This window comes from Podarcis gaigeae (assembly GCF_964106915.1).
Source record: "Podarcis gaigeae genome assembly, chromosome: 5".
In the NCBI taxonomy this organism is placed as follows: domain Eukaryota; kingdom Metazoa; phylum Chordata; class Lepidosauria; order Squamata; family Lacertidae; genus Podarcis; species Podarcis gaigeae.
Window position 1 is genome coordinate 68,469,606 of NC_139681.1, and position 25,288 is coordinate 68,494,893.

Here is a 25,288-nt window from a genome sequence, read left to right on the forward strand (position 1 = left end):
GGGAAATAATTTGTTTTAGCTAAACTTGTTTCAAATCAGCATAACGGAAAGAAGCCCAGTGCCATACTCTTCTTTAAAATTTAGAAATTGTTCATAGACTCGCAGTGTTTCATTTTCCGTAGCAGCTCTTTGTTTAATTTGAAAGTTGACATATTTGAGCACAAAGTAATGCAAATACAATGGAGTGCTGAAATGTAAAGTCAAGTAATGCAATAATTTATTTCAACAGAGCCTCAATTTAATGCATATATTTTAGTTTTTACAGCTATTTCTTGCATGGGTTCCCATTCATGTTTAACTTTTGCATTTTCTACATGTCTTTCCTCTTATTTGATCGTAAGGATTGTGTGAGACTCGCTTTTACATTTTATTCTACTTAAAATAAATATAAAATATGTGCATTTTAAATGTTAACACTTAATGACAGGCTTGGATTATGCATTGATATTTGCATTCTATTGTGAGACTCAAACTGATCTCTCTTTGTTTTAGGGCTGTGGTCCATATCCAGGTAAAGGATGTCAATGAATTTGCACCAACCTTTAAGGAAACATCCTATAAGGCTACTGTGACAGAGGGAAAGATCTATGACAGTGTATTGCAGGTGGAAGCCATAGATGAGGACTGTTCTCCTCAATACAGCCAGATATGCAATTATGAAATTGTCACAACAGACGTTCCATTTGCCATTGACAGGAATGGTGAGTGCTTACCGTTGCACAGTTATGAATTCTGAGCCACATCTTTATTTATGGGTTTTTCAGCCTGCCTTTCAAAAGGGACGCAGGTGGCACTGTGGGTTAAAGCCTCAGCGCCTAGGACTTGCCGATCGAAAGGTCGGCGGTTCGAATCCCTGCGGCGGGGTGCGCTCCCGCTGCTCGGTCCCAGCGCCTGCCAACCTAGCAGTTCGAAAGCACGTCCGGGTGCAAGTAGATAAATAGGGACCGCTTACCAGCGGGAAGGTAAACGGTGTTTCTGTGTGTGGCTCTGGCTTGCCAGATGCAGCTTTGTCACGCTGGCCATGTGACCCGGAAGTGTCTCCGGACAGCGCTGGCCCCTGGCCTCTTGAGTGAGATGGGCGCACAACCCCAGAGTCTGTCAAGACTGGCCCGTACGGGCAGGGGTACCTTTACCTTTACCTTACAGCCCGCCTTTCAGGGCACAGCCCTTCCCAGTTGACTCACAAATTAGAACTGCATAAAACAAATAAATTATAACAATTCCAGTCTGAAAGGTGGAAGATTTTAAAATTCCAGCACAGTACACTACAAAAAATGTATTCATCATGCATTTAAAGACCCGTACAGATAGGGCCATATGAATGCATACATCTCTAGGGAGAGAATGCTGTCCTTGCTAAAATGGCCCAGTCTCTAGTACTCTGGTACTCACCAGCTTGATGAAACTTACTTGACTGATGTACAAAGTAGTCCTAAATATAGGAAGCCAGTGAAGCGCTTTTTTCAGGCAATCATGTTTTGACTTTTCTCAAGATAGTGTTTCTATTCTGGTGGGTGCTGACTATATCCCTAGTCAAGCTATAATATTTTGTGACAATGAAATTTGAATTATTAACCCGAGTTTACTTTTAACTGAGTGTGCTGTAGGAAACTGCTCGAGTTATTGTTGTGGGTATCTGTTTGACAGCATTTGTGATACCATTAGCATTTCTGTGAAATCTCACCAGCACCAGCTGGCTCCATGCCCATATTTTTTAATGCCCATTTTAAAGTATATTTTTAGAATTGTCTTTATAGCGCCTGATTGCTTCAGTGCTGGAGTAGTTGAGGATATGAGAGTGCACTTTTCCATGTAAAAGACTAGGTTTTTAAAATTTAAAATAAGGTTAAAAATCTTGGGTCATCTTATACACGGATAGTGCATATGCCCATTTTCTAAATTTGGGGTCCCCAAAAGTAGGGGGCATCATATACATGGGGGCGTCTTATACACGCAAAAATACGGTATATCCCTTCAAAAAGAGGTGATATACCCAAGGTCATCCTTGTGCCACTCCCATGACATGTATTGCAAATTAATTGACTCTTCATTCATTATTTAATTATTTGCTGGCTCTGCACTTTTCCTTCTTCAAAATATAGATCTTCCTCAACCAACAGCAATGTGCACTACACCCTCCTATAAACCCCAAAGAGTGCTGTAAACGTAATATATATCCTGTGCTGCTATTTCTCCTGTAGCAAATATATTTTCCCATCCATCATGTGGGACAAGATGTAGCGCTATTGTCTCATTTTAAAGAGAATCCATAGGAGCATCACATGAAGACTAAAATGTGGATTCTTGCTCTCTCTCTCTCTTGGCAAAAAATCATTAGTTCCATCAAATTTAAAACCCTCAGTTTTGTTTGTTTCTGAGAACCACCACAAGATGACCACTGTTTATATCCCTTACTACAGAGCAGGGAGTAACAACTCTTTTCCACCAGAACAATTTAATATTTGTCTAATTTCAGAGATGAGCATCTTTTATATTTGAAGTTCCATCTGAGGGTTGCCAACACTATAAATTAAAAGTGTGCACAGGGCTTTTGTTTTCTCTTAGCAGCCATTTCATGCTGCATTGCTTTATCAGAAGCATCTTCCCCATTTGACATGGATCTGTCTTTATTTGAGCCGATTTCTCATAGAGCGCAGCTGAGCATCAAATCATAATAACCAGTTAGCAACAGTAAAATGCAAATGGTGGTAAAGAGAATCCCTGCTCTCATTACAATAGCGTGAGTGGAAGGGAAATGTTTTGAATATTGTATGGAGGGAGCAATCAAGATGATTGAAATGGAGTTTAAGTAATCAAGAGCTATTTAGTGTAGCTGTTTTTTATTGGAGTGGATGCAATGACATGGAATTTTAAAAATGAAGTATAAGGTGCACGTGCTGAATAAAATGTCCACATGCATGATTCCTTTTGTATTTCTAGATAATTTCTCTTTATTCCAAATTTTGAAGACAATCTGAGTATCTGGAGTTTTCAGTTTTGATACATTTTGTTTTGAGTACTGCATAATTTCAACAGATTTATCATGCTTGCTTGGGACTTGCATCTCAACACATCTGAAAGCAATTATCTCCATGTTCAGGAACATAACTGACTGAGAAGAGTAATTATTCTGATGGTAGGGGAACCTCTTCATTTTGCCATACCTGGCTTTATCTATGCCAGAAGACAGCATGCTACAAGCCTGGTAGAAACTAGCACATTTTATCTAATGCATAGGGGTGCAACATGGCTAATGTCAGAAAAAGCTTATCTTGATAGTAAAATCCCAGCAGCACTGTTGCTTCCATTCAGTGGGGGGAAAGGCAAAGTGGCGGAGAGATTGGAACTGCACTGGTGGAGCCAACCAGACATGCTGGCATGCTGAAAAGCCCCAATATCACCACCACCTCACCAATACCCATCATAGTAACTGGCGCTGATGTTGCTGCTGGGAGGCTATTGCTGCCGTTCTGCCCAGTGTATGAGCTGCTCCTCCCAAAATGAGAACAGGAGTAGAATCCTTAGGAGCAGAATGAAATTTTTAAAAGGCAAAGGAAGTATGAATTGACTCTTAGATGTCTTAAGATTTCCATAGCCTGAAGCACAGAGAGCCAGGATCACTCCTTTTCATTTCAAGCATTTAAAATAGGATCTTTTTCAGATAATAAGAAATAAAGAATACACCCCCCAGAACAGTGCAATATTATATTCCAACACCAAATATTCAGATGTTCAGTACAAGCTGGTTCTCTTTTGTTTTTCTATAAATCTCCATGAAATGCAGGTGGCCTGTATCCATTAACAGCATATGAAATAAAATATGGTTATGACAAGTCTCATAGCTGTCATGAGATGGATGAATTTCTGTACTTCTACAGCAGAAATGATTGCAACAGAATTTGAACTCTGATGGCATGTAATGTCAGATTGGACTGGTCAATGAAGGTTGAGCCATGTGTCCTATCACACTATTAGTGAGGGTGACCAGACTAATAGTGTGTGATGTACTATGAAAAATGTGGCACAGTTTATTTTATTAAGTAAACCTGGAAAGTAAAATGACTTTCTTCAACCAATGGATATTGCCAAATCCCACCATCTTTGGAAACAAAGGTACAGTGGAGGTGGTGAGGGCCTTGGTACAGCCCTAATAAAACTATGCTTGCTTGTTAAACCCTCTGTGCGTCATTGCTATTCTTTGTTTCAAAGATGAATAGCCCAACTTATCACTGGAAATTGTTTTAAGAGCAGCTGGGTTACAACAGCAGCAGCAGCAGCAGCAGCAGCAGTATCTCACCAGTTTTGGTATCCTCCTCTCTGACTGTGACTACCCTAATCCTAACTCATGGAACCTCAAACTTGGCAAACTGTCTGGCAGAACAATGTGCCCTGAGTCACATGCATATGTGGCAGGAACTGGCAAGGGTATCTGAGAACACCTGTCATGGCTATCAACCATTACGTATTTCAAGTGAGCAGGTCAGGAAAGAGCCACAGAGGGTAGAGCTTGATGAAGATGTGGACAGAATGGACAGGCAACATCTCATGGTTCTCAAGCTGATTCTGGAATCACAAAGAACCTGAGTTTTACTGCTGTTGCTGCTGCCACCAATTCCATAGACAGATACAATAGCAGAGAGCAGATATTGAGAAGAGCTTCTGATATTTTACTTTTCTGTCCTTCTAAAAAGCATTGTAATAGGGTAAGTGCTGGTAAAGTATTTCTCTGATTGTCATCTAGACCTGCCAGTCATAAAACTCCACACTGACAACTGCTTTCCTTTAATAGAAAGACTCAGCATAGTTTTCAAGTGGTTCTGAAGCTTTGTTCACCTTGGACCACTTTGGTCTGATTCACTTTGGACCACTTTGGTCAAGAGCCTGTTTACTTTGGAAGTGATCCAAATACCACCAAAGCAGCGTGCTCTAGTTTGCTCTTCAGACTTCATCCACAGCAGATCCACACTCCTAATGTATGATCATTTAAATCTAGTTAAGGATGAGATGGAAGATAAAGTGTAACAGAAGCTTACCCTCACATGATTTATAATAATCCAAACTTTAGCCAAAGTCCTGGCAACTCCTGCTCTTTACTTTCTTTTTGTGATAACACTGTGCCCTATATACCTCACTCATTTACTTGGTTGAAAACTTTGCTCTTCTAAGCCTTCCCATTCCATGGACAGTCAAGTCTCTGAAGGGCCCTTAAACCCCATCACATTGTAATGGATAGAAAAAATATTAAGAAACCAATTCTGCTCAATTCCTTTTAGTCTCATTCACAGGATGAAGTTACAGATAGTTAGCCGTGTTGGTCTGCCATAGTCAAAACAAAAAAATTCCTTCCAGTAGCACCTTAAAGACCAACTAAGTTAGTTCTTGGTATGAGCTTTCGTGTGCATGGTTTACAAGCTATAAGGAACACCATTTCAGATAAAACCACAGCGGACTTTGCCACCAAACTCTGCCAATTTGTCCTTACCCACAACAACTTCAAATTCGGTGATGACCTGTTCCTTCAGATCAGCGGCACAGCAATGGGCACCCGCATGGCCCCACAGTATGCCAACATCTTCATGGCAGATTTAGAACGTTTCCTAAACTCCTACCCACTCAAACCTCTCTTGTACCTGCGATACATTGACGATATTTTTATCATCTGGACACATGGTCAACAGACCCTGGACACCTTCCACCAGAAATTCAATGATTTTCATCCCACAATCAACCTAACAATGAATCAATCTATGCAAGAAATACATTTTTTGGACGCTACTATAAAAATACAGGATGGGCGCATAGACACCACCTTATACCGTAAACCAACTGACCGACAAACATATCTACATGCCTCTAGCTACCATCCCAAACATACCAAACAGTCCATTGTATATAGCCAGGCACTACGTTACAGCCGTATCTGTTCCAATTCTACAGACAGAGACTCTCACCTAAGAGATCTACCGCAAACCTTTTTAGAACTAAAATACCCAGCAGATGAAGTTAGACAACAGATCAACAGAGCCAGACTGATACCCAGAGAGAACTTGCTGCAAGACAGACCCAAAAAAGAAAATAACAGAACACCTCTAGTCATCACATACAGCTCCCAAGTTAAAACAGTACAACGCATCATCAGATATCTACAACCTCTCCTGGACAATGACAGTTCTCTTTCTCAAGCTCTGGGAGGAAGACCTTTCATTGCCTACAGACAGCCACCCAATCTTAAACAACTCCTAACCCACAATAATACTACAACCAGACTTAACACGGACACTGGCACCAGAGCCTGCAAGAAACCCAGATGCCAACTTTGCTGCCACATACACCCGGACAACACCATTACTGGCCCCAACAACATCACACATACCATCTCGGGACTATTTAATTGCTCATCGTCTAACATTGTGTATGCCATCAAATGCCAACAGTGTCCTTCAGCTCTCTATATTGGACAAACAGGCCAAACCTTACGCCAAAGAATAAACGAACATAAATCTGACATCAGGAATCACAAGACAGAGAAACCAGTAGGAGAACACTTCAATCTCCCAGGACATTCTATACAAGATCTCAAAGTAGCTGTTTTACTACAAAGGAATTTCAGAAATAGACTGGAAAGAGAAGCTGCTGAATTGCAACTCATTACCAAACTTAAAACCATGGAGAGACCTGGTCTGAACAAAGACATTGGATTCTTATCTCATTATACATGACAAAGCCATTTTTCACCTTCTCACCCCTTGCTTTTTCCTGTAAGACCTATTGCAGTCGTTAAGAGTCGTCAACAGGCTCATAACAGCTATCTGCCAATCACCCATTCCCACCACCCTTCTGAGTAATACCCCTCCCCACCTTCTCACTATATAGAAGGGTCTGGTAACTTCTGTTTCAGTGTATCTGAAGAAGTGTGCATGCACACGAAAGCTCATACCAAGAACTAACTTAGTTGGTCTTTAAGGTGCTACTGGAAGGAATTTTTTTGTTTTCACAGGATGAAGGCCCACATGTATTTTTATTTTTTATTTTTTGGTGTGCAGTTTTTAAGTCCAATAATGTTATCAATACACACATTGATTCAACTGCCCAGGTACATGTTTTAAACCTGTGTCTCTGCCTTAGTATAGGTTGCTTGCTGCATTTTCTTCATCTGTAGAGGAATGTTCTATTTGTGTCATGGGATAATGAGCACAGAGCACTGACTCACATTTAAGAGAAAACTGCAGCCCCTGCAGCTTCACCTGAGCCCTGTAGAGCTGTGGATGACTGTTGTAGTGTTTTATTTCCTTTCCCCCTAGGCACTCCATGGCTCGAGTAGTTTCCCCCCACCTGATTAAAAGTGTTTGTAGAACTCCATCTTGTACCCCATGGATATATCAGCTTGCAACTTTTTATTCAGCTGTAGGGGATATTAAGATTGATGTGATCATTGGGACTGTGTTTGTTAAGAGCACTGTGCAAATGGAAACTGTGCTTATAATGTAGCCCAAATGTACAGAGGACCTTTTTTATATTTATTTAATGGCTAGAGTGACTGCCAGACCTTGGGAGAGAGGTAAGTTGCTAGCTATTTAGCTGCCACAAGAATGAACTCGTTTTTGATATTGTTCTCCTGGAGGCTGTTTTCAAGCTGGTTGAAGTCAATGGCAAGTTGATGGAGTGATTGCCATCAACCTGAGTGAGTTTTGGAATGAGTGCTCATAGACAATTTCTTTTGACACGTGCTACTAAAGAAAAGTTGGGGGAAGGAAAAGAGAGAGAGAGAGAGAGAGAGAGAGAGAGAGAGTACACACACACACTTTGAATTGATTGATTGATTATATACCTTCACACCCATTTTCTCCTATTTCCTCTTCATGCTGCAGCCTCCAGCACTATATCCTGTGCTGTTATGGAAGTACAGGAAGTTGCAGTGGGAATGAGGAGCAGGCTCAGCTCCCTTCATCCCACAGAGGTTGGGATACATGACCCATTGTTCCTGCTGTCTACCACAGGCTACAAAATCTGTCCTAAGGGGTGGGAAGCACAGGTCGAGTCCATGGCAATGAATGGCTTTCCCCTCCCTTTCCTGTCTTCATGATTGTACAGAATCTATTATAGTTACCCAGGGTAGGAACCAGAAGTGGATCGCTGCCACTTAACAGGAAGGTGACGGTCAAGCCACATGGAGGTCAGTGCAGCTGAGGCCAGAGCACCAGACAGGCTCTTCCACTGTTAACATAATGTGCCAAACTCCCCACCACCTCACCCGACACCCTCTCAGTAAGTGGCTAGGAAATTAGTGTTGCCATTTTGTCCCACTGGACAAGTCACTACTGGTATTAGGCACTTAATGATGGTAATTTTTCTGAGATATTCTGCTACTGGCATATGTCAACATTTGCTGAGTTTCCACTTACTGTATGGCCTACTTACCACTGATCTACACAGGTTCTGTTTAGTTTCAGATTAGTTATTTTGCATATTCATTTTCTTTACATGGATTTATTTAAATTCCAGATGTGTAAAATGGTGTAACTAGGGGTTCGCCAGGGAAACTCATGATTTACCACTGAATCGGACCAAATGGCAATTGGGTTTTCTGTCGGTCCATGCTTTTTAAGCATGGGGCAAGTGGAAGTATGGAGAAGCCACAGAATCATATCAATTTTCAACTCTCTGAGCTGAGGTTCTTGGACTTCAGACTTTCTAAGCTTTGGAACTTGTACTAGATAAAGTTAATTTTTACCTGTGTATATCATGTAAGCTCCCTTGTCAGGCTTTGCCCTAAAAGGTTCCCTAAAATACATTAAATAAACAAATACATCCAGGTGTTTTGCCTCATGGGGGCTGGGAATTGGGCCATACATAGCATAAAGCTTAAAATTTAAAAGCTAAGTGAAAAGAAAATTAGTTAAATAAAGAACATGTAATAAATCTATGATCAACCTATATTTTAAAAATCTCCAAATGACCTTCCAGAAAATATTTTTAAAATACTCATAATTCTTGAATTGTATCTCTTAAAAAAAAAAAGCTTTAATGAACTTCAAATAGCTTTAATGAACACATTGATGATTTTTTAAATGTTGGGGGGGGGGGGTCAGTTGATATGCCAAGGAAGTTCCAGAAATCTGCTAATGTTGATTTATCCAACTTCAGTGTCTTGGGAATTCTCCCTGCAGATCACAGAGTAAAGCATTTGTAAAGCGAACACAAAGTAGACAAAGGAATATTTATAAAAGGAAATGTTAATAAAATAAATACACCAAATAAATAAAAAGCAAATGACAAAAATGTGATAAGTAGATAAAGTGCTAACTTGGTAGAAGAGAAGCATTATTTAGACAATTTGTGGAAACTATTTGCTTTTGTGATTTTAGTAGAAACTCAATATGTTTCTACATGTCTGTGAGTTCATATACCAATCTAGTGCCAAATGTATTGCTCTAATTTCCTTTGGACTACATCAGTGAGGCTGGGGGGAGGGTCTTAGCATCTGGGCAGCCCAGGACCTCCATACACACTGCCAAGGCTTGTGTCCCGGAAGGTAATTTTGGTGTGGCAAACACAGCAGTTTGACTCCACCCCTGGAGGCGCACTCCATTCTCTCTTGAGACAAATAGATGCCAACAGTACAACATATACTATGGGTGCCGTCTAATGACTCTTTACTGAAACTTCAGCTAGTGTAGAATTTAGTGGCCAAGTTGCTCACTGGGGCAAGACAGTTTGAGCATATTATACTGATCCTGTTCTGACTGCACTGGCTGTCCATTAGTTTCTGGCCCAATTCAAAGTGCTGGTTTTCACCTATAAAGTCTTAAATGCCCCAGGACCGCAATACCTCAAGGACCGCCTCTCTATATATGAACCTACCCAGACCCTGAGATCATCCTCTGAGGCCCTTTTTCATGTGCCTCCTCTGTAAGAGGACTGGTGGTTTAAGACTCAAAGCTAAATGCCATAGTTATTTTGGTTGGGAAGCTTAAAAATCATAACTAATTTTGACAAAACTATTTTAGTCATGTAATCCACTTTAGTGAATATGTAGACTACAGTATATAGACATGAATACATGTTGAAAATGTTCACAGCTTCAGGATATGAGAAAGATTAAACATTTCTTTGCGACAGAAAACTTTAATCTGTTAGCACACATAATATGAAATGTATATTAAAGTCTGCCAACATTCAGCTTGCAAAGGAACTGTCATTCAGCAAAAATGGCCTGAATTAAAATGCTGAACTCATTAGTTAAAGAGACTACTTTAGAATCGTAAGGTCCTTCCTCTACCGTTCCCGAAGGTGGGAACTGCAAGTTCCAGTTCCTCTATGTTGCTTTTTTTCTTGTGAACACTGCCATTTCTTTGTTACCAGGACAGGTGATTTGTCACATTTATGCTTCTGTCAGGTTGATTTTGTTGCCTCAGAATTTTATTTTTTGTCTGGTTGCACAAAATCCTATCATTTAAAAAAGCTGGTCAGATTCTCCAAAGAGAAGATAAAGGAGATGCTTTCACCACCAACTAACTTTTCCAGTGTATCCACACAGGTAGCAGAAAGTTTGATGAAGGATACTAGAAAGACAACAGACTCTGGAGTGTCATTGTCATTTATTCCTGATGTTGCCTTTGTAAACCAGGGCCAAAATCCATGATATTTGTGCCGCAGCAGGAGTCAGGAAACAGAGGCACAATGGACACATTGTTTCCCCTTGAAGATCCAATCACATATGCTGAGATCCCATAGGCTGTAGGAGGAACCCTAGCCTAGTGGAGCAGCTCAGATTTCATAGGCATGGGATCCTAGGTTTGAGTCCAGAATAGAGCTTCTGCTCTGTCATTATGATGTGGATGGGGCTGTTGGTGGTCATTGTTTCCTTCTTCATCAAAGGAACGGGGGTGGGGATTTTCATTCTCCTAATCAGTGTAAGTTTTCGTCATTGTCAGGGGTGTGTTCAGAGTATGTAGAGCTAAGTGATTTGATATTTTTGTCCTGCCCTTTCAATGGTAAAGGTAAAGGACCCCTGACAGTTAAGTCCAGTCACGAACGACTCTGGGGTTGTGGCGCTCATCTCTCTTTACTGGCCCAGGGAGCCGATGTTTGTCTGCAGACAGTTTCTCCGGGTCATGTGGCCAGGATGACTAAGCCACGTCTGGTGAAACCAGAGCAGCACACAAAAACACCATTTACCTTCCTGCCAGGGCGGTACCTATTTATCTACTTGCACTTTGACATGCTTTCGAACTGCCAGGTTGGCAGGAGCAGGGACCGATCGGCAAGCCCTAGGCTCTGTGGTTTACACCACAGCGCCACCCGCGTCTACCCTTTCAATACCACCTATATATTCACCTCATCTGGGCTGTCCTGCCAATGAAGTTGCACTTGAACAATGGGCACACCACCATTTCAGAAAATCTGTAGCAGTCTGTCTTTCACATGGCACCATATCTCACAATCCATAGCATGGCAAGATTTATGCCTTATCTCATTGCAGCTTTATTATAGCCTTTCAGCCAACGTATCTCATATCTAGGTTTTTGCCCTTAATGTAGAAATAACCATATGGGTTTGGTTTCACCAGGGCTGCACTGAATATTTTTTTTTTCAAATTATGTCTGGATTCTGTTTTGTTTCCTGAGTCTGTTGAACCCAGTCCTGAAAGCATATGCTCCACCCTGTGTAAGAGGGTGTTATTTTCAGTGTTTGAAGGAGGGGGGGGGGAGGAAAGTTAGATTAATAAGAAGCGTTTTGGAAGGTCAGATCTTTCCTTTTCTCCTTTCTGCCCCCACTTTTTGTTATATCTGAGTCCTTTTGTATACTTCAGGCAATTATTGCTGCTTTTATTATATGAACCCAGGATCTTGACAACGAAGCAATTGCAGTTTATCGTCCTGTTTCACACCTGCAGGGAACATCAGAAATACCGAGAAGCTGAGTTATGACAAACAGCGTCAGTATGAGATAATGGTAACGGCTTTTGACTGCGGGCAAAAACGTGCAATTGAAGATGTGTTGGTACGAGTTGAAGTCAAGCCTATATGTAAACCCGGATGGCAAGGTAGGGATTGTGTATTGTTGTTTCTTTGGAAATGTTGGCGATGAATCTTGCAATACAAATAAAATGTTAACTGTTTAAAATTGTAGAATAGTGGCAATTTCTCTCCCCCCCCCCCATGTAATGTGCTTTTCAAGTGATATAAATACTCAAAGCAGAAAACAATGACAAAACCTTGAAAAAATAGTTCAAAACAAAATAATTAAAATATGGGGGAAAGCAGGGGAGATAAACCAACTAGTTCACTAACAATTAGAGGCTTCCCACATTCAGAGAGCAATCCTACAGCATGGTTCAGCTCTGTCACAGAACCTGACAACCCAGTGTAACTTAAGGTGGCAAAAAGGGTAACCCAAGCACTACTTTAAAGGCTTGTTTTTCCTCTGCTGGGCTTAGGTTGGCTTAGCCAGCAGTGGCCCTGTTCCCGGATCTGGCTTCTTGTGCATAGGTTTGCTCCCTTAATGACTAGGTGCCTGGCTAAAGCAAGAATGACACCGTTCCTGGGATGCCTCCTAGTATTCAAGGGCATGTTGATGGGCAGCTCACAAGGAGCGGCAGTAGCAGTGGTCACCACCTGTTCCAGGAGAAAGCATCAATTCATGCTGTAGCTCAGGGCCCCAGCTCTTACTTGAGGATACCATGTGCTGGCAACAAGTCTGCCTGGTTTTTTTTTAAACTAAAGTTTTTGTTACAACTGAATAGTGCCACATTCCAGCGAGAAATACTGGGGTTTGTAGTCATAGCATCCACTTCAGCAGGATTGGGCATTCAAACCACACCTGCTTCCTCTTATGATCAGTGCCGGATTTACGTATAAGCTAAACAAGCTATAACTTAGAGCCCCACTCTCTTGGGGGGCCCTCAAAAAATTTAAAGGAAAAAAACAACCGGGTGTACATTTCCAAAATATCAGATAAAAAACCAAATAAAATAAAAACTACATACAGCAACAGTGTTTTGCGTTGTTTAGGGTCTTATCATGCGAGTAATGGGCCCCGCCTGCTAGTCTGCTCCCTAAAATATCACTGGTTTGCTCATATCTATATATAGGGGGCCTACATTCTGCATGTGCAAATGGCTTTAGATACCTATTAGGTCCATAAATTAACATATAGCATATATTCAACACACAAAAAAGTGACAATTTGTTGTTGACAAAGGACAGCTGGACATATGAAGGGCCCCATTACCTTCAGTAGCTTAGGGCCTCATCAAACCTAAATCAGGCCCTGCTTATGAGTACACCCTTTGTTATTGCTAGACGTTATTGCTACTTTTTATTGCTAAAACTGAATGAATCTGAACACACATCTGGAAGAAGGTCCTCCCATATTATGTATCCAGGATTCAGTTCCTAAAATGCTTTAGTTTATGAGTTGATGGGTTAGGTTTCAGCCTTACGTACTACTGTTGGAGGCAGTATGTCTCTGAATGCTGGTTGCTGGGAATCTGGGATCACAAGTAGGAAGAATGCTGTTGCCCTCAGGGCCTTCTTATGGAATTCCCATAGGCATCTGGTTGGCCACTGTGAGAACAGCATATTGGAACAGATGAGCCATTGCTTTTCTTCTGTTCTTATTATTCAGCTCAGGGAACACCAGGTACTGATCCCTATTTCAAAGGAGCAAATATGTGCATTCCTCAAAAGTTAGGATATCAGTGGTTTTCTCATATGTTTTAGTATATTTCTCTCTCAGTGCAGAGAATACTTGAGATGCTTTGTGTGTGTTTTTTGTTTCTGATGATTTGTGACTAGTATGTGGCACCACTCAAAGGTTCATTTTTAATATAAGACTTTCTTATTGCAACTGATTAAGTGTCAGATGTGACCTATTTAATAATCCATTGGGATCAATGCAGAGGTAGGACAAGACCATTTGAGGTAGGAAATCTAGGTCACACTCCTTTGTGATTTCTGCAGGTGCTTAAAAGTTGTTTTCTTTTTTTTAACAGAGAGCAAGCATTGCTTTTAATGGATAGGGGCATAAATCTGGAATATCCCCCCTCCCCCCACATCCCATTTATCCCATTTTGGAAACAAGAAACCTGTGTGTAGGTGCATCAAAGTGTGTAGGTGGGAAAGTGCAGCAAAATATATTTGATGTGATTGTCCACTTAATTATTGTTATTTTATTTTTATTATTATGATGGCATAAACAAATTCAAACTTCAAACAAATTTCATATTCAGGATTTTGAAATAGTTAAGTTAGTTTCCCTCCACCCCAACTGCAAAGGTGATTGCTGCTTTTTAAAAATTCACAGCAGGTTTAGCCCTAACAAATAAATTACTGCAGGACAGAATCTGAGCAATTGTCTCTCAATTCTTCTAAGCTTTAGAATCTGCAGTCTAGTGAACTTTCAAAAAAATGGAAGAAAAGCAAAGCTTATCTTAAAGATATAAACTTGTGACCTTCTGATCTCCTGATGTGCAGTGCCTCAAAATGGAATTCTATGAAATAAGGTATTCAAAGGCTGAAACACCAGAAGTGTTTTCTTCTTCAAGATGTATTATAGCTATTGATCCTTGACTACTTATACATTCTTTGTGTATGTGGCATAGGCTCAGCAGGGCATTGATGACCTGTGATATGTTCTGCAACTTCCTGTTTCATTGATATGAATAGAGCCATAAAAAGCAGTACCCATCCTCTGCATTCTCCTTATTTATCTTGGATACCTTGGGGTTATATTCCAGATTGCACATATCCTAAAATGCTATTTATTTGGACCTTGTCAAGTTTTTCATTTCATCCAAGTTTCATAGAATGTATAAATCAAAACATCTGTAGGCTATTTTGTAAGGCCTTCCTGCATAGTAATCTTTCCTGATTTTCCAGGAACCTTCATAATGTGTCTTTGATAATTGGGTTGGATGTTTCCTTGATTTAATTCTTCATCTCAAGATCTCCATGACCATTTTGATCAGGGGGACATTTGCATATCCACAGTACTAAATTATTTTTGGGGTATGATATTACCACCCACAAGGATTCTATAGAGGAATCTGCTGCTTTTGAGATTTCCATCTTTCAGGACTCTGTGAATGCCACAGAGTAGACAAACCTTTAGTAGATAAAGTAACCAACAAAACCCTATGCCAAAGAAATGCAGAGCTAGTAATAAATGATGTGTTTTATGAAACAGAAGGGCAATAACATGAAAAAGTATACCTCTTTAAGTCATAGGAAATATTATGTGCATTATTTATTCTTGTTTTGCAGAGGAATCAAATTTTGCTGTAGGACAATGATTGACACTTTATATGCTGTATTGTGATAAGGTGATAGAAAGATAGTGTTCAAAATCAAACAGCTGCTGAGCTTATGTATGAATTCATACTGTTGCTTATATACGGTACTTTGCACTAACAAGTAAATACAAAAATTGCAGTGATCATCCATCACAATGAAGGGTGCAGAACAGCAAATGCTCTTAAAAAAAAAGTTAGGATGTAATTTTTAATCAGATTTATCAATATAATTCAGGTCTTGTGAAACTGGGATATAAGAAAATGTAGAAAGGACATGCCAGCTTGCTTCAGTGCCATGCTAGTACATGGGGCAGCCCATGGGCTTTGAGGAGAATGAAAGGAATCAAAGTATGCAATATGAGACCAGACTCCAACCTAGTCCAGCATCTTGTTTTCCACAGAGGCCAGCTATTACGAATCTGATAAATCTCTAAGAACATGAAGCAGCAACCCTGTATAACTGCCGCTTTCCTGCTGTTCAGAGGCATGATGCCTTTGATCCTGGAAGTATTATATAGCCGTTGATACTCTTATCCTCCCTGATCATTTGTCTAGTCCCTGATCCTACAGTATATTCTAACTTCTACATGTTCGGATAGGCTTGCCCAAACAAAGATGTTGCAAACAGGTGCTGGAAAGAATACAGTTGAAGGTGTTTGCCTTATGTTGGGGACTTCCAGAGTGCAGGAACTGCCAGGCTAAAAGATTGATATCTTACCACTGTAGAATGAGCATTATGTGGCACTTGTAACAGGGCCAGTTCTGCAGCTGGTGTACAGCAACATTAAAGCAAAAGACTAAGAAACAAAAACCTTTAAAAGCAGTACAGAATAACTGTTAAAATGACTGGCTATATGTAGTTAAGCTCCTAGCATGAGTAACTGTTTAAAACTATTTTGTAGCCTTTTGTGCTCCCAATTAGGTATTTACTTCTCCAAACCCTTTGTATGCACTTTCATTGCACATCAAAATTTGATGCTTGCCCCCTTCCCCACAACAACTAGGAACACAGCCTTGACTGAATGGATTTGGCCTGGAGTGATCTATGCATGCTCATCCTTCCCCGTCTATCCACATATGTTAAACCTTTGCACATCCTCTGGCTATTTCAGTAAATAAACTGGTAGTGTCTTGACAGTGAAGAATAAGACCTTGACCTCCTTGCAGTTGAAGAACACGCCATTTCAGTAAAATCACATTGTCCCTGTCACTCAAGGCTTCAAATGAATTTATTTACGTTTATATAAGAATATTTCATTTTCCCTGGATCTCATTAGGAGCAGACTTTGTAAAATTGCTGCAGAAGGGAAAGGTGTAGCTGAGAAATTCATTTTCACAAATTTCACTCAACATATCCAAATGTTCATGTTCAATTAGGGATATCACATAAAAACCATGTTCTCTGCTTTCTGTTTAAGCAGTGGACACCAATTGCGCCGCAGACAGAGCTGTTCAAAAGCCCCCAAAGGCGAAATAGTAAGGCTACAGAAACTCTGCAGCCCTTGAGCCATGGCAAAGGGCACATCCCAGGGAAATGGCAAGCCTTTTTCATAAGAGAGCTGTGCAACATTGAACTTGTCTGATCTAGCTCAAGGAAGATGATCTCTGACCTGCTTCAGGTGAAGCATAGACAGAATACCTTAGGCAAGAGCACTACCATCATGTCACATGACTATAGGTGGGGCCTGGGACAGAACTGGATCAGCACTCTTACCTAGGTCAGTTTATCTAAATCTTGGGTCCCTAGCTGTTGTTAGACTACAATCCACATCATCCCTGACCATCAGTACAGGCTGGTTGTGTCTGAAGGGACTTGTTTGGGGGACCAAAAGTTTGGAAAGGCTAGTCTAGGGAATATAAAGCAGTACTTCAGCTAATTATTATTTTTGGGTTCTGGACTTGGTGTGCATTGCTTCAGTTCTGAAGCACACAATTAATATTTCTCTTCTCCTTACCCCCACTCCCCAATTTCATGCTTTGCAATTGTTTTTACATTCCCGATTTGCTACAGCAAAACAACGAACAGAAAGTATTTGCCTTCCCTTTAAAAAGGAAATACTCTGAGCATGTGCAGGTTTTGCATTTTCAACTCACTTCGATCATAGTAGCATCATGACTCTAGAAATAAAATGGAGTTTTCTCCTGCTGTCTTGATGCAAAACTATTTACTTGAAAATAAGCACTGTTTCGTTGTTGAAAAGTTTGACATTTTTTCAAAGCAAAAACAGTAAAGTGTACATTGTAGCTGTGTATGTTTCCAGCTGGCTTCTGCTGACTATAAAACACTTTGAAAAATAAAAAGAGAGGTAGGATGTTGTGGTGACCAGCATCAGCCCCAGTGGGCCTCACCATGTCCCTCAATCCACTTGCTAATGACAAACCCACTTGCTACTGCTTTTATCATTTGCTGCTCTCTGAGGGGGATCCCTGAGCTTTGGGTCCTAGATCCCAGCCCCCCAGTTGTAGGCAAAGCTACAAAACTCAATTTTTATTAAGGATTTCTGCTTAAGCTATACACCCAAGCTTTATTAGCCAAGTTTAGGAATTGCTCAGCAGCTTTGCTCCAAGTCTCAAGAACCTTTCTTGTACGTTGTTAGTTCAGGGACTGCATGGTACTCTGAACATTCTTCACCAGCTTTTGCACGCTTCCTTTTTCAATTGAAAGTAGGAGTAAATTTTTGAGTGGGCAACAGTCAACTTTGGCTCATCCATCAGAAACTAAAACAATTTCCACATGAATCTCACAGTACAGTCCCAGTAAATCTTTTAAGAGTGAACTAAGGAACTGGTCATAACTGAAGCAAGATTTGCAATTTAAACTCCATTTACACTTAAATAATCTGAGCACGTTGTTCTCTTTCCTCCTCAATACAGAAAGTTTCTCATTTGCGTCTTCAATCAAACCTTGAAGTGAATGAACATTTGATCTGAAATGAGTTTTATTCCATCCACCGCATTCTTATGTGTGCAAGGCTAAATCAGACTGACTAGATATGCATATTATCAATGTGCACTGTCTGGAAAACTTTACAAATGAAATATCCAGATGTGCAGATTAGTAGAAGAGCTTAACTGGGATGGTTGCTTTAAAGAATCATCTGCAGCATCTGAACACCTCTGTGATAATTAAGCAATATGTTTGCACAAAACCCATTGTGCAAACCTGAAATACATGCATTTTTAAAAAAAGTTTTAATAGACCAATATTTTGAAAGGATCAAAGTCTCTCATCTGAAACTGTTTGCAAATTCCATATTTAGTCAGATATTTGAAAATAAAACTCTCTGGTTGAGAAGGTCAGTGTGCTACATGCAGCACAGCGTGTCCTGCTGTTGATGGTTTAAATCTTCTGGGTCACCAGACGTCTGGCTGAACAAACTCTGGATTAGCCTGTTAAAGCTACGAACCTGAAGAATTCTTTCATAGACAGCTTTGTAACTTGCTTTTATTTATGCAGTTATAGATATTATTGGGGGAAAGTTTAAACTGTTTTTGGAAGCTGAAGCTCTTTGTGACAGAGTCTGGATTTGAAATAATTTAACTGTAAATCTAGTTATTCTGGTAGCTGCACACTAATCCTCAGAAGACTTTTGCTCATGCTCTAAAGAAACAATATAAACTGATAATTATTGTCCAGAGACTGCAAGTCCTAAGACTTCAGCCCTGGATGGCTGAACGCCAGATGGATTTTCAGGTTTCAAGTTATATTAATAGCTTGCATATTTTCTCTTTAACAGCAATATGCTTTGTTTTCTTGGTTCTCTGCTGGGGAAATTGTGAACAACAACCATTCCAATTATAGAACTGGAAGAGCGATTGGAGATCATATTGTCACACACGCCTTGCTCAGTCCATACTGTACCAGGCTACGCCAGCCCTGTTCCACTTTCTATCAGCTCTCACTATTAGGAGAAATGCCCTAACAGCCAAAATCTGTCATTTTTGTATGTGACAGGCCTTCAGATATTTGAAGGCAAGCTATCATGTGAGGTCTTCACTTAATTTTCTCTTCTTCATGATAAACATAAGCAACTCTTTCAACTGTTCTTGTACAAATTGATTTCCAGACATGTTACCTACTTTTCCCTCTCCTCTGTGCACACTCTAGTACAGGGGGCAAGGAGACCTGCATGATTCAAAGGGAGGTAGAATTCTGTATCAGGGACATCTGGAAATGAGTGGAACTGTTCAGAGGGGTTAGGACTGCATAGGGGAGGAATAGAGGGCAGGGTGGGGATGGATAGGAGGTGCAGCATTGTGTAGAGGAGGTGAGACAGTGTTGAATGATCAGGGCTGTATAGAGGAAGGGAGACTGTGTACAGGATGGAATGGATAGAGGGGGTGGGGTGTCATGGCAAATGAGGTTGTACTGGCAGCACAGTGTCTCGTTGGACTGGATTTTGGAGGTATACTTTTTTATGTGTGGTTCCATTTTTTATTTTTTATTTTGCCTATTCAAACCCCCATACCATCCTGGTCCCTTTCCTCTGGGCACACTCCAGGTTTTCAATAGCTTCCTTGAAATGTGGCATTCAGAAGTGGACATATTACTCCAGATGTGGCCTGATCACCAAAGAATATGGTCCAAATGTTATTTCTCATGATTGGAGACATTAATCCACATTTACCCAAATATGTGTTTCAGTACTTTTCTTTGGCTCGTACAAGTGAACAGTAATAATAATAATAAACACTGGATAATGGACGTTCAGATAATATGTTTTTGATACTTCTGCCATAAATTTATACACGTTTTAGGAGTAGGGCAGGTTCCACCAGTCTGGCCTTCTCTGTGCTGATTCTTAGCTATGCTGGTGCAATATGGGCAGAGTTGAGCAAACTAATAGTATCTACAGAACTCTGTATACATATACATTGCCTTTTGGTAAGGCTCTGCATATAAAGTTATCCAAGGTTTCACCAGTATCCCAAAGTCAATTATGCAAATTTTACTCAGTTTTATTAAAAAACAACAACAGCAAGCAATTATTTAAACTCCATAGCAGTGTGAGTGATGGGATGGAACCACGCTTCTGACACTGGAATTGCTGCTGCTTACCAATTTGGGGCAGGGCACCAGTGATGTTCCCTCACACCATCCTCAACCACGTAAGCCAAAGTGATGCTGGTGTTGAGAGGGCAGCTCTGTGGCTCCATCCCATCACATGTGTTGCTTCAGCTGCAAATATATTGACATTTCCTGTTTGTTTTCCTGTGTGGTATATTTGATTGGAAATGCAAACCAGCCACCAACAGAAATGGACCTGATGGGGCATGGCAGTGGTAATAAATAACATTTCCTGCAAGTATATTAAAGAAGAAGAGTTTGGATTTGATATCCCGCTTTATCACTAGCCTAAGGAGTCTCAAAGAAGCTAACAATCTCCCTTTCCCTTCCTCCCCCACAACAAACACTCTGTGAGGTGAGTGAGGCTGAGAAACTTCAAAGAAGTGTGACTAGCCCAAGGTCACCCAGCAGCTGCATGTGAAGAAGCAGGGAATCGAACCCAGTTCACCAGATTACGAATCCACTGCTCTTAACCACCACACCACACTGGCTTCAACCAGTGATTCAACTGCACTTTTTAATGTTCTGATTTTGAGAAAAAATCAGCTGAGGGAAGTTGTGACATTCATTAAAGCAAGGAGTGATATTAGAAACTTCTATTGGAGCCCAAAGGGAAAGTGTTAATTATAGAAACATAGACACTCATTCTAAGTCAAGCCGTTGGTCCATGTAGATCTGTAATTTCTGATACTTGGTTTCTTGCTCATTCTACTTTTCTGTTTGCAAAATTTATAAAATACGAATAATTTTATTCTTGTGGAAATCATTTGATAGTGTTGGTCACAATACAGTGTGAATTAATGTTGTTATTCTTTCTAGACTGGAATAAGCGTATTGAGTACAAGCCTGGTTCTGGGAGTATACCGCTATTTCCTAGCATTCACCTGGAAACTTGTGATGGACCTGTTTCTTCTATTCACACCACCATTGAATTGCAGACTAACTACATTGGAAAGGGCTGTGATCGTGAGACATACTCTGAAAAATCCTTGCAAAAATTATGCGGTATACCTTTAGCATTTTCATGAATTTACTTGGCATTGCTATTTTGAACATTTCGATATTTACCTAGGGGTTGCTTTCCAGGTCATTGAGCACTCTGCCCTCTTATGTCTCCTTTTCCTGCCACTTCCGGGTCACTGTGATGTGTGCATGTATGATTGTGCAACAATTGGTCAAGCACAAATCAGTTGTTGCCTGTGTTACAGACTCCCTGATACGTATACTTATGGGCTCAAAAGTGCAAGCTTGGCATTATCTCTAAGTTGAAGCAGGCAGAGTCAGAAGAACTCCTGCTTTCTCTATCTCCACTTCTGCTTTAATATGCAGTAAGATCTTCATCTCCAAATGTCAATTGAGGCTAAGGGATTCCTCTGCAAATAGCCCAAGGAGAAGTAACAGGCTGCTAGCTGTTACGCTATGCAACCTCTATGCAAGCAGGAAATGCAGAATTGTGCCCCTTGTTTCTCTCTCCCACTTCATTACTTTAGCAGCTCATATATTTATATCAATGAACTTGGGGAAGGGCAGTAATAAACCTCTGAACCCCTCTTTTTACAAAATCTGAAAAATTACATAAGTTATTCTAGCCTGATGATTCTGCTTAATTTGCATTTTGCCAAATGTGCAAGCATTAATAAAAGTGAAAGCAACTTTTCACAGAGTAATATTTAGGACCAATCAACATTAAACACACACACACACACACAGAGAGAGAGAGAGAGAGAGAGAGAGAGAGAGAGAGTTTGGTGATGTGCACAGTCTTGCTTATTGCAACTGAAGAAATAAAATTCTTTTTATTTCTTAAAAAAATTGTTTTCACTGGGTAGAACTCTAGGCAATTTTGCAATGTTTATTATAGATTATGCCATCTGGGTAAGCTGAGCTTGAAGCTTTCCAGTAGGTAACATCTGTGTATTAGGGAGCACAAGCTGGTATATTACGCACAGTTAGCGCTTATAAAATAAATGCTGTCTTTGTACACGCTTAAAAATGTATGTAGTCTTATTTGTTGATGCTGTTAATTGAAATGACATGCAAATGAGGGAATTAAGTTCATTAAAAATTTACCCAACCTTTAAATATAAACCTAGGGTGGAAAACCTTCCAGAAAATTCAGTGGAGCGCATGTTTTGCATGTAGATGCTCCTAGGTCCAATTTCTGGTGTCTCCAAGTCAGGCTAGGAAAGATTCCTGCCTGGAAAGCCACTGCCAGTCAACCCTGACATTACAAAGCTAAATTGCCTGACTTGGCATACGGCAGCTTCCTAATATTTCAGAACAGTGATACAGTTCTACAGCTACTTCAATTAATTCTTTGGATATGCATTTTGGATGCTAATATCCCACACTTGGGACCCTGGCAACAAAGCTGAGAAGGGGGTCTTGCCATCTGGGCAAACCAGGACCTCCATACACACTGCCTGGGCTTGTGCCCTGCAGAGGTCACTTTGGTGCTGCTAATGCAGTGGTTTGATTTCATCCCTGGAGGCGCACTCTATTGTCTCCTGACAGATGGATGCCAGCAGCCAATCTGAATATCATTCTAAGCCATAGTTAAACTTCAACTACTTCTTCTTCTTCTTCTTCTTCTTCTTCTTCTTCTTCTTCTTCTTCTTCTCCTTCTCCTTCTCCTTCTCCTTCTCCTTCTCCTTCTCCTTCTCCTCCTCCTCCTCCTCCTGCTCCTCCTCCTCCTCCTCCTCCTCCTCTCCCTTTACCATAAGGTCCTGGTCAGGTCATAACAATTTAAAATTAAACATTCAAAACAAATTGCAATCAGAATAATAGAATGGGTTCTAAACTATTGTTTAGATGTAAACATGGCGTATGCTAATGCACACTGCCGAAATTGCGGGTGCTTCACTCCCTTCTGCTGCTGCCACACTGCTGGGGAACAAGTCATAGTCTGGCTTAGCGTTATGTCCAAACCCCAAAATAAGTCACAGGTGGTAAGCAAAGAACAAACCTTGGTTTTAGCACTCATTGACTTTTTATGAGAGGATGAGAATGCAAAATGATGCAGAAATGTGGCAGACTGGATTTAAGATTGGAGTAAAGTGAGAAACTGATGGAAGTCAGTCTCTGAAGATGCAAAGGGCATCAATTCCTGCCCAGAGATTAAGGAATTTGGAGTTTGAAAACCTATATTTCCCCATGTAACTGAAGCATCATTGCCACCTGTAATCCCCTTCCCTGAAGCAAGGGTCTTTTGTTTACATTTTTGGGGGAAGCCAGAAGGGGCTAGCAGGGAAGAATACGAATTCCATTTCAAGCTGGACCCAGTAGGAAAACTTTGCATTTGAATTATTTAGTGAAAATCTGACACCATTAAAATAAAAAACATTAACACCTGCACAGTATTCAGCTGGTACCTTGACTATTCTATGTTTGCACATAAGATATATCTGTGAGTTCCACAGTTGGCTTGCTTTTGAAATATGTGAAAATAAACTGTTAGTCAGATAATCTTGCATGGTCGCAAACAATTAACCCTGAGGAATACTGCTTTTCCATTATAAACACAACTACACAAACCAATTGCTACTGGTTAAATATTTTGTGCTTGCCACTGCAAGTCTTCAAACACTAGAAATAATTATTTTGAAGAAATACTGGGCAACCAGTAAACATTTTGTGGTTTATTTACTTTTTCATTCAATGAAGGTATAGTAAATGAGAAGTGAGGAAAGAACTCTAAAGAATAGCAGCACGTCTGCCCAGGCCCATCACAGCTTATATGACTGTAAGCATCCTTTTCCACAACAGTAATCTTAGCCCTGGATATATTTGCTTCAGGGCTCCATACATAGCACAGTGTGAATATGCTTGTATTCCATGAGTACCTTTGTTCACCTCCACACATTGGTACTTCCAGCTGAGCTCTGTCTCAATTATTCCCAACCACACTAGTGGGCGATTGTTAATAAGATGTATCCACACTGTGTGGTGTTGTCTTCTCCCCTCAGGGAGAGAAAGGTTCTGAAGGGCTTCATGCACAGTCACCATTCCCTAAACTGGCAAACGAGTGATGGCCTGCATATTAAGAGGATGAACACCTTGATGACATGGGCAGAAGTCCTCTTTACGCATTTGTCCCTAGTATATATGAACTTACCATATGAAGCTGCATTGTAAGGAGTCTAACTATTGGTCCATGTAGCTCACTGTGGCTCCCCAGATGTTGTTGGACTTCAACTCCCATCAGCCCCATCCAGCATGGCAAATGGTCAGGAATTATGGGAGCAGTGGCCCAGCAACATCTGAAGGGCCATAGGTTCCCCATCTCTGCTCAATAGTCTAGTAGCATGGAAACATTTATGTTTGTTTCATGTTTGGGTGTTTTTTCAGCACTTGAAAACAAAGGCAGCATTAGCAATAAATGAGAGGGATTAAGTGTGTCACAGTGTCTCCTACAGTGAATACAGCTGAACAGCTTTCTCATTAGTGTCTCATCAGATTGTTCATTATATATCATCTGCAGGGGCGTCATCAGGTGCCATTGACTTGTTACCAACTCCCAGTGCAGCAACTAACTGGACAGCTGGTCTTCTGATAGACAGCAATGACATGATTTTTAAATTTGAAGGGAAGCAAGGAGCCAAAATCCCTGATGGAATAGTACCAAAGAATCTAACAGATCAGTTTACCATCACCATGTGGATGAAACATGGCCCAAGTCCAGGATTAAGAGCAGAGAAAGAGACTATTCTGTGCAATTCAGATAAGACAGGTGAGTCAGCTTTATTTAAAACTGCATTTTCTTCACCCTTCTCCATTGCTTGACATGCTGAATAGAAGTGCGTATTGAAAAATGTTTTATATTCAGTCATGAAAGTTGGCCTCAGGGTACTTCTGATATTGAAAAAGTGGACTTTAGAATAAGACAGGTAAAGTGAAAACACACTTTGATTTCAGTAAATAATACA

The 25,288-nt window shown here is 40.5% G+C and overlaps 2 protein-coding genes across 2 annotated transcripts in view; both read left to right on the top strand.

The window, feature by feature from the left end:
* Positions 1-25,288, top strand: part of CLSTN2 (calsyntenin 2) — a 317,847-nt gene that overhangs the window by 230,644 nt on the left and 61,915 nt on the right. Inside the window, exons 4-7 of the mRNA XM_083742081.1 lie at positions 493-701; positions 11,897-12,046; positions 21,183-21,368; positions 24,844-25,092. Coding sequence (XP_083598207.1) covers positions 493-701; positions 11,897-12,046; positions 21,183-21,368; positions 24,844-25,092 — 794 coding nt within the window. The remainder of the gene's footprint in view (positions 1-492; positions 702-11,896; positions 12,047-21,182; positions 21,369-24,843; positions 25,093-25,288) is intronic.
* LOC310844489 (uncharacterized protein) overlaps positions 5,736-25,288 on the top strand; it is a gene marked incomplete at its 5' end in the record, with an annotated part of 301,437 nt that continues 281,884 nt past the window's right edge. Inside the window, one exon of the mRNA XM_083738597.1 lies at positions 5,736-6,987. Within this exon, the coding sequence (XP_083594723.1) occupies positions 5,736-6,719 (984 nt within the window). The 3' untranslated portion in view covers positions 6,720-6,987. The remainder of the gene's footprint in view (positions 6,988-25,288) is intronic.